This window comes from Sinocyclocheilus rhinocerous, unplaced genomic scaffold, assembly GCF_001515625.1.
Source record: "Sinocyclocheilus rhinocerous isolate Xijiao unplaced genomic scaffold, SAMN03320098_v1.1 scaffold359, whole genome shotgun sequence".
Lineage (NCBI taxonomy): Eukaryota > Metazoa > Chordata > Actinopteri > Cypriniformes > Cyprinidae > Sinocyclocheilus > Sinocyclocheilus rhinocerous.
Window position 1 is genome coordinate 803,430 of NW_015652307.1, and position 10,000 is coordinate 813,429.

The 10,000-nt window shown below is 38.7% G+C and overlaps 1 protein-coding gene across 1 annotated transcript in view; it reads right to left on the reverse strand.

Moving 5' to 3' along the window:
* Positions 1-10,000, reverse strand: part of LOC107714761 (ectonucleotide pyrophosphatase/phosphodiesterase family member 2-like) — a 43,410-nt gene that overhangs the window by 11,276 nt on the left and 22,134 nt on the right. The window contains exons 14-22 of the mRNA XM_016520726.1: positions 7,200-7,231; positions 7,097-7,115; positions 6,398-6,489; positions 6,242-6,329; positions 5,970-6,139; positions 5,841-5,898; positions 1,264-1,403; positions 1,005-1,128; positions 279-356 (exon numbers count right to left, since the gene is read on the reverse strand). Of these exons, the coding sequence (XP_016376212.1) occupies positions 279-356; positions 1,005-1,128; positions 1,264-1,403; positions 5,841-5,898; positions 5,970-6,139; positions 6,242-6,329; positions 6,398-6,489; positions 7,097-7,115; positions 7,200-7,231 (801 nt within the window). The remainder of the gene's footprint in view (positions 1-278; positions 357-1,004; positions 1,129-1,263; positions 1,404-5,840; positions 5,899-5,969; positions 6,140-6,241; positions 6,330-6,397; positions 6,490-7,096; positions 7,116-7,199; positions 7,232-10,000) is intronic.

A 10,000-nucleotide genomic window follows, 5' to 3' on the forward strand; every position in this document is an offset into this window, starting at 1 on the left:
AGACAGACAGACAGACAGACAGACAGACAGACAGACAGACAGACAGACAGACAGAGACAGACAGACACACACACACACAGACAGACAGACAGACAGACACAGACAGACGGACACACAGACAGACAGACAGACACACACACACACAGGAGTTTATTTAGTCTAATTTCTTTCTCAACATGTCTATTCTTAGGTGTGATGTTTCGTCTTTTCCATCTCATGTTGCTCTGTGTGAAATGCAGCAGTGAATGGAGCTAAAATACATATATTTTCTCACTCACTCTTGAAAGCGGGATACATGGGAACGGTGTTTGTGATGAGTGAAGCCTCATATCTGGATTCAGCCGTAATGGAGAAATCTAGACATCAACAGTCATTCAACACATACATCAGATTTACCTGGAAATCATCTTGAGCCAAGACACTACAGGCAAACCATTGCTTTTTTATGCACTGGTCAATTTTGCTTCCATATGTCTCTTTTTTCAGACTAGTGGATAGAAAACACCCAAAACACACATTGAAGTGTTTATTTTATTGCTCTTTATCTATTTGCATCTGTAGATTCAATTCCATTCCTCTCTATATTCTGATGGTTTGTTCATATTTAATTCACACTGATTTATACAACATTTTACTCCTAAAAACATGGTGAAAATGTGTTTGTTTTCTGTCTGCTGACAGTATTTTCTGATTTATGGGAGTGATGAAAAAGGAAATCCAGAATATCCTCTGAAAAAACCTTTAACTCTAATATGACAACAAAATCAAATGAGAATTATGAACCAATGCTCAAATTTCTGTATGCAATCTAGTGCACATTTGCCTTTTTGCATGTTTAAACACAACATTTCATCAAACTTTGATAAAAAAAAACAATAGTCTTTATAATTAATCAGCTGAAGTATGGTGAGATCTCTTTTGAAATCAGGCATCACGGAGGCTCATTTTTGAATTCAGTGAAATATCATCTTAATTTCAGATCAGCAGATGTGTGTGTGACTGACCCGGTGGGTAGAGGAAAGCGTGTGTGACGTCTGGCTCCTGGCTGTACGAGTTACATGTGTGTGTGTGATCGAGTCGAGGGTCTGCTCTCACACACTCGCTGGACGACACGGCTGGAACCTCCACCTGCACGCACACAGACACATATGCACACACACACACACAGAGACACACACGTATGCACACACACACACACACACACGTGATGAGTATCACGCCGCGGCTCAGAGGAACACATCTGCTTGTTATCGGTCTGCGCACCTGTGCTGTGAGAGTGAACGCGCTCCACAGTGGCATGTTGATGACGTGACTGTATCCGCTGCAGTAATCCGAGTGACACAGCTGTGTGTAAGACGTCTGGAAGAGAACGGCTGGACGGCCGAACGGCAGGTGTGTGACGTCTGTACAAACACACACACACACACACGATCAAAAATATCCCACGCTCAAGAGATTCACTCAACAACAACAACAACGTTTATTTATAGAGCACATTTAAACACAACCGAGGTTGACCAAAGTGCTTTACAAAGAATAAAACACAAATGAAATAAAAATAAAAGCGAGAAAATCAACAAACAAATAAAATCAACAGAATACCGCAGGAAACATACTAAGGAGTGTTATAAGCCAGGGTAAAAAAATATGTCTTAAGATAGGATTTAAAAATACTAATAGAAGGGGCACGTCTAATAAAAGGAAAAGAGACACCATATTTTTTAAAGATAGAAGCCAAGGGGAGCAAATACATAGAAAACAACACAGGGCCCAGGATTGAACCTTGCGGAACACCACAATCAAGAGGAATGTCAGAAGAAGAGTAATGCCCTAATTGAACATTAAAACACATTTATCAAATAAGAGCGAAACCACTGTAAAAGCATACCACAAAGTCCTACACAAGACTCCAGGCATGACAGAAGAATGTTGTGGTCAACTAAATCAAATGCAGCACTTATGTCTAAGAGGACAAGAGCCATGGGTTTCCCTGAATCTGTCTTGAGAAATATGTCATTTAAGACTCTTCAGTGCTATGTAAAGCTTTAAAACCTGATTGAAAGACTTCATTAATAGAGTTATCTGTCAAGAAGGACTGTAGTTGAGCCAGTACAACTTTCTCCATTTCTCCTCTTGTCTTACTTACTGCCCTATCTAGGTGTGTAATAAACCTGGCATTGTGTATTTCAACTAGTGTTGGCTCTTTGATGAGCTGCTTTTGTAAGTCAATTTTAGATAAAACTATCTTCTAAATGCACAAATCTAAAATAATCTGTAAAAATGAATTATTATTGAGACTGAGACTTGAGATTGAGACTTATTGAGACTTTATCAGACCTCTTGAAATCCTGAGATGTACTTATTATCCCACTAAGATTGTTTTGTAATATTGTATTGTCAGTCTTTTTTTTGTATTTTATGTACATGGCCAGATCTCAGGCTTTGCTGTAAATAGTTATAAATCTAAAATGTTTAATAAATAAAGAATATATATATATATAAAAAGTATCAATTACTGAGTAACTGCACTGAAAAATTAGTGTGGAAAACGGTCTCCTTTTACCCTGATTGACTGCAGTATTCTTATAATAATGGTTTATAATTTAAGCTGTTAAGTTAGATTTTCTGGGAAAGGATACAACATGTCCATAAACAGAAATAGAGTTGCACAGAATTTAAACTAGTCATCTAACTAGCTGCTTTTAACATGTATAGTTGTAAAAGGCACCTATTGGTGTCCTGTAGGGAACCACAGACTGTCAAAAGAAAGAAATCTCAAACTGCAGAGAATCTGTGATCAAAGTGGGAAAGTGACAGAAAGCCTGTACCAAAACAAGATCCGCAGAAATACGAGATTTAATGGCTCAGATCGTATGATTTCTGATATACACTTTGTTGTGTTTTCCCTGATCACTGGTAACTAGAGAGATTCTCAAACATCAGATTCATCCAGTGCTGGAGCACAACTGACCATAACTACTGTATAAGTGACTCAATGTAGTTTTGTGTTTCAACCACAGACAGCGACAGAGAGCATGTTCAGATCCACAGTCCTTAAATAACAATACAAAGAACTTAAATTATTTATATTTTAAATGCATTGCTACTATAATTACTTCTATCTATTCTTTGCATTTGCTGTGAGTTTAAAAGCCTTACTCTCTCCCTCTTCTCTCTATATAAGTTTTAGTATTTTTTGTTGCGTTTTTGTCCGTTTAAAACATGTCTATTGTTTATATTCATTTTATTTTTTATTTTAGATAGATACATGCCCCTCCTTCATCAACTCTAACAGCTGACGACTTTGCCACATTCTTCATTAATAAAATTACAAACCTCAGTGCACAATTTTCCACACCACAAACTGTCAAACACATCTTACCAGCAAACATACACTCGTTTTCATCCTTTTCTCCACTCTCTGAGGCAGAAGTCTCTAAACTCATCCTTTCCAATAAAAAAATAAACATGCATAGATACATATCCGGTACTTAAAAGTTTAGATAATTTCGTGTTGTTTTTTTTTGTCCTTTTTATTCGTTTTTTTAAAGTCTATATAGCTTTATAAACTTTTATTTATTAGTTTTATTTTATTTAGTACAAGATAAACTAAACAAAGGCAACTATCTGAAATAAATGTTAAGCTTTTTTATTTTATTTTATGTTATTTTATTTCAGTTAACTTATTTTCTTTCAAGTAACAAATTTTTTTTCTTGGTTTTGGTTTTAGTTAACTATAATAATAATATAATAATGGGGAAAGTTACTTTTAAAAGTAATGCATTACAATGTTGCGTTACTCCCTAAAAAAAGTAACTAATTATGTTACTTAGTTACTTTTTATAGAAAGTAATTACTTTTGAGTTACTTTGCAAATCTGGGCAGGGCTTGCTTGTTTGTTTTTAATATAAAAAAGTTCTTCTTTTACAAATGTAAAAGCCCTTTCACACCAAAAGTGAACTGAATACGCCTCAGGCTGAAGGAAATGTAAATTCACGTCTGTACAGTAGAGGGCGCAGCTTAAACAAATCACATGAAGAATATGATGCAAGAGAAGAAAGTCCAGCAATCAGCAATTCAGCAATAAAAAAAATTAAACACAAGTGTGCCATTTTTGCTTATTATTACGGTTGAATTGGATCATTGAAGGTCAGCAGCAATTTTAACATATTCAATTATTGCAGGTTTGTATAATATTCTAAGTTTGTATTTGACTGTTTTTATTGATTTTGAGGAACACTGAATCTGTTTTTGAGTAAACACATGTTGATATTTAGTCTAGAACTACAGTAAGATCATGTTCACACACAACGCTCTGCACTCACTCCTGATTTCTGTCACCATGGCAACACCAGAGCTGTCACTCAACACATGAGAAACAAAGTAACTGGCGTTACGTATTTGAAAAAGTATCTCAGACATTTCCTTGTCATTTAAAAGCAATGCATAACTTCACTAGTTACTTAGGGAAAGTAATCTGATTACGTAACTCACGTTACTTGTAGGGCCAGATTTACTAACAGCTTGCGCCAGCGCAAACCGTCTTTTGGTGTTATGCTCTTTTGTTAGTTTTGACTGCTTTTATTGTCCTCATTTGTAAGTCGCTTTGGATAAAAGTGTCTGCTAAATGACAAAATAAATAAAAAAATAAACATGCATAGATACATATCCGGTACTTAAAAGTTTAGATAATTTCGTGTTGTTTTTTTTTGTCCTTTTTATTCGTTTTTTTAAAGTCTATATAGCTTTATAAACTTTTATTTATTAGTTTTATTTTATTTAGTACAAGATAAACTAAACAAAGGCAACTATCTGAAATAAATGTTAAGCTTTTTTATTTTATTTTATGTTATTTTATTTCAGTTAACTTATTTTCTTTCAAGTAACAAATTTTTTTTCTTGGTTTTGGTTTTAGTTAACTATAATAATAATATAATAATGGGGAAAGTTACTTTTAAAAGTAATGCATTACAATGTTGCGTTACTCCCTAAAAAAAGTAACTAATTATGTTACTTAGTTACTTTTTATAGAAAGTAATTACTTTTGAGTTACTTTGCAAATCTGGGCAGGGCTTGCTTGTTTGTTTTTAATATAAAAAAGTTCTTCTTTTACAAATGTAAAAGCCCTTTCACACCAAAAGTGAACTGAATACGCCTCAGGCTGAAGGAAATGTAAATTCACGTCTGTACAGTAGAGGGCGCAGCTTAAACAAATCACATGAAGAATATGATGCAAGAGAAGAAAGTCCAGCAATCAGCAATTCAGCAATAAAAAAAATTAAACACAAGTGTGCCATTTTTGCTTATTATTACGGTTGAATTGGATCATTGAAGGTCAGCAGCAATTTTAACATATTCAATTATTGCAGGTTTGTATAATATTCTAAGTTTGTATTTGACTGTTTTTATTGATTTTGAGGAACACTGAATCTGTTTTTGAGTAAACACATGTTGATATTTAGTCTAGAACTACAGTAAGATCATGTTCACACACAACGCTCTGCACTCACTCCTGATTTCTGTCACCATGGCAACACCAGAGCTGTCACTCAACACATGGAAACAAAGTAACTGCTGTTACTTATTTGAAAAAGTAACTCAGATATTCCCTTCTAAATTAAAAAGTAATGAATTACTTTACTAGTTACTTGGGAAAAGTAATCTGATTATGTAACTCACGTTACTAGTAATACGTTTCCCCCCCCAACACATACATATTTTTGGTTATATTATATTGCACACACACACACACACACACACACACACTTCCTCCCTGTTTCATCACATGACCTGATACTGAAGGATATGAACATGAATGTGAAAGTGAAACGGATCTTAACTGTTCAACAGTCCGTCGGCAGCGGAAGGAAACCTCTGGGAACTTTCTTCAATGTTGTTCTGTGAATGAGAAGAGACTCAATCCACTGACCTGTAGAGAACACGCATGTGTGTGTGTGAGTGTTGCTGACCTCATCGTCACAGTTACAGCCCAGGTCATGGGTCACCTCAGAGGGCGGGGCTAAAGGCGTGGGTGATGTCACTTCCTCTGGCTGTGTGGGGGTGTAGGGGGGGCTCCTCAAGACGCTGTTTAGACTGCCGTGAGTCCCGTTATTAAGAGCCGGAGTCAAACCCAGCAGATCTACACACACACACACACACACACACACACACAGACGCTGCATTAATCTGTCATGATTCTCATAATCTAAGAATACTAATAAACCCAGCGGGATCTTCTCACCACACATGACATTATACAGCTCAATGTTCTCAAAAACAGGCACTTCTGTCTTGAAATTGAAGCTCGGTCCAAATCCCAAAAAGATCGTCTGCGAGAAACAGGATAGGTTACTGTACTGATTGATTGATTGATTGATTGATTGATAGACTGATTTACCTGCATGCTGCTGATCTTGTTGTCAAAGCCATGATCTCCAAAGAAGCCGCAGGTAGCCGGAGATCTGCTCTCACACACAACACACATCAAATCTTACTCTCAACTAAAATGGGTTTTTGTGAAGAATTCTTCAGAAGAACAACAGTGAGCTCCGGTCAGATGGGATGTTGTCAGGCCATATGCCTGTGAGCCGTTATCCTGCGCTAGTAGCGTACGCTCTTCAATTGCACACACAAATACGGCGGCGTGCGCTGTAACCTGTATCATTTCATATTAAAGCACGAATGAAACTACAAGCATGTGTTAGATCCGCGTCATGTTCAGCAGCGGCAGCTCTTAAAGTAATGGCAGCCAAATAACCTAATAACCAGCTGCTGTGATGTCTGTACATCAAAGAACAAAAGACAACAGAGGAAATCAATAACTTTTGTAGCTTTAAGGATTCATCTATATTTCATTTAGAATTCAGTGTTTTATAACTTTATTCTATTTCTGTATATCTCCTACTCGCTGAAGGGCACAGGTAGCTAAATATGACATTTATTATAATGGGTTTATGTGAAGATTATTTTAAGTTCACTAAAATTTGAAGTTATTTAAGTTATATAAGTCTAATAAATGTTAAAGTTGATAGATCTCAATTATACTGTAATGTTGAATGTCTATAGTCAATGGTTAACTATTAGGAAAAAAATAATTTCTGATTGGGCATCTTACACTGGAAACAGGTCGAAGGTCACATGCAGCACGGTGTACAAACACAACACTGATTCTGCCAGGAGGATGGGACTGATGGACTTACTGTTAAATTAGATACAATCTCCTTTGGATCATCTGAAACAAAGAAATGAGGCAAAAAATTCAACTGTGAAGGTTTCAGAAGTAAACATCTGTTTCTCTGAAATCTATGTTTTTAGACTTAGTGTATATGCAGGGTGTGTACTATTTCATTACCACACTGATAATGAAAGAATTTATACTTTAATAGAATACTACTGAAACTAAATTTTTGTGCTCAATTACAGTTTCAAGGAAAAACACAGTTTACCATGTACTTTATTTGAATGAAAACAGCCAATGAATTCTATTTTGATGTAAAATAGATATTTTGATATAAAATAAAAGTCCAGAAAATTCATAAAGTGATCATATGTAAACACTGAATGCAATGTAAGTTGCTTTGGATAAAAGTGTCTGCCAAATGCATGAATATATAAATTTAACATAGAAAACTGACCATAACTTTGATCATTAGACTTTGTAAACAGAAGATTCATTAGTTAATTTAACACATCTTTGACCTAAATTACAACCATTATAAATTACAACCACCTATTTAATTCTAACCATTGCCAGACAAATTTTAGTCATATTCAAATGATATATAGTGATAATGTAAATATATATACTGATGGTGAACTTAAGGTTTAATAGCTTCAGGTGACCTCTGGTGTATCATAAAAGACGAACTACAAATCATGCTATTCTTTAAGTTTAAAATTGTTTTTAAGTTATAAGTTCATACAGTAAGTTGCATACATGTGAAAATTGTAACTTTAATGTTCCACAATTTCAGTTTAAATTGCTTTAAGAAGAAACGTCTCGGTTACGTACGTAACCCTCGTTCCCTGATGGAGGGAATGGAGACGTTATGTCGTGACGACATAGGGGGTTTACTTGAGAGCCCCAATCTGCTCTGACTTTAAGAGAAAAAGCCAATGAAATTTGGCTAGTGGATTTTGCATACCTGAGCCACTCCCCGTGCATACGGGTATAAATAGGCGACAAGTGCATCCACTCATTCAGGTTTTACGCTGAGGAGCCGAGAACGTGTCCCTGGCAACCAGCGATGGTTTGAGGTTGTAGCATGGGGACATAACATCTCCGTTCCCTCCATCAGGGAACCTATCTGTCAGTCACTATGAGTTATGTCGTGATGACATAGGGGGTCCTTGGAAAGCACCACAATCAGAACCCCGTCACAACCTTGTAGCGCTGCAAATGTTGACAAGCAGCTGCATGCCAGACAAGTGCTACGCAAGGGTCATAACCTTCCCAACGCCCCAGTGCAAATTCGCTGGCCTTGGTGCCCGCAGTTTACAGCTTGGCAGTAACGATGGGGAAGCGAGCCTTCCGGAGAAGGGCGCTACGGAGAACACATCCTGCCCGTAGGGAGGTATCATGTGGAGACACTGATATGGACTGACCCAGGCCTGAGGCAGTACTACATATGGAATGGGTCTCGGAGGCAGGTCCTACCTAGGAGTAGGGAGGAACGGCTGCCAGCAGAGACTGCTGCAGAGACAGAGAAAAATGTTTAAATGGCCTTGCTCCCCCTTACCTCTCCGACCTGTTGTGTGAATATCATCTGGAAAGAACTCTTAGGTCTGCCAACCAGAGTTTGTTACCTGTTCCAAAGTCAAAATTAAAATCTAAGGTTGATCGAGCTTTTGCCATAGCCGCACCGAAACTTTGGAACACGTTACCAATCCATATTAGAACTGCACCAACAATACTTATTTTTAAATCAAAGTTAAAAACGTATCTCTTCACTATGGCCTATGACTTGTGATGTTGTTTGTCTGATGTTGGCTTGGTTTGTATACATGTTTTTATAAGTCTTTTACAACATTGTACAGCACATTGTTCAACTGTAGTTGTTTTTAACTGTGCTTTATAAATAAATTGAGACTTGAGACTTGAGACTGACAGAGTGGTCTGTCAAAGGGAAGACACACGGGTTCAGGGAATCAAGCCATATGGACACCTAGCCCAGTAAAGGGGCTGACCAGAAACCTGGGCAAGCTAACACCGATACTGGGCCTGGCGTCAGACTGTTCCACCCAGTCTGACTGCCGGGGGATGCTGGAGGATACTCAACCAGGGTTCGCCGTCCAGGGAACTTACTGGAGGAGGAAAAGGCGCTTGCATCCCCGGGTGAGGGGGGATGGCGCAGCAAGCGTGACACCGGCTGGCTCTTCCCGCCACTTACCTGTTACCGAACACACGGGAAGAAACCGGCTCAACTCAAAATCACGCAAAGGTGTTCGGTGTCGCCCAGCCCGCAGCTCTATAGATGTCTGCCAGAGAGGCGCCATGCGCCAGCGCATAGGAGGAGGCAACACTCCGTGTGGAGTGAGCCCTCACCCCCAGGAGGCACGGCTCGCCTTGGGATTGGTAGGCCAAGGCGATGGCATCCACTATTCAGTGGGCCAACCTCTGCTTGGAGACAGCCTTCCCTTTCTGCTGACCTCCGTAGCAGACATAGAGCTGCTCAGAGCTTCTGAAGCTCTGGGTGCGGTCCACGTATATGCGCAACACTCTTACGGGACACAGCAACGCCAAGGCTGGATCTGCCTCCTCCGAGGGCAGTGCTTGCAGGTTCACCACCTGGTCGCGAAAGGGCGTGGTGGGAACCTTGGGCACGTATCCAGGCCGGGGTCTCAGGACAACGTGAGAGTAGGACGGCCCGAACACAAGGCACTCTTCGCTTGGAGGTCCCCGACCCTCTTGATGGAAGCGAGCACGGTCAGGACACGGGGGGACAGCCCAAATGGGAGGACCCTGTACTGCCATGTCCGACCCTCGAGCACAAACCGTAGG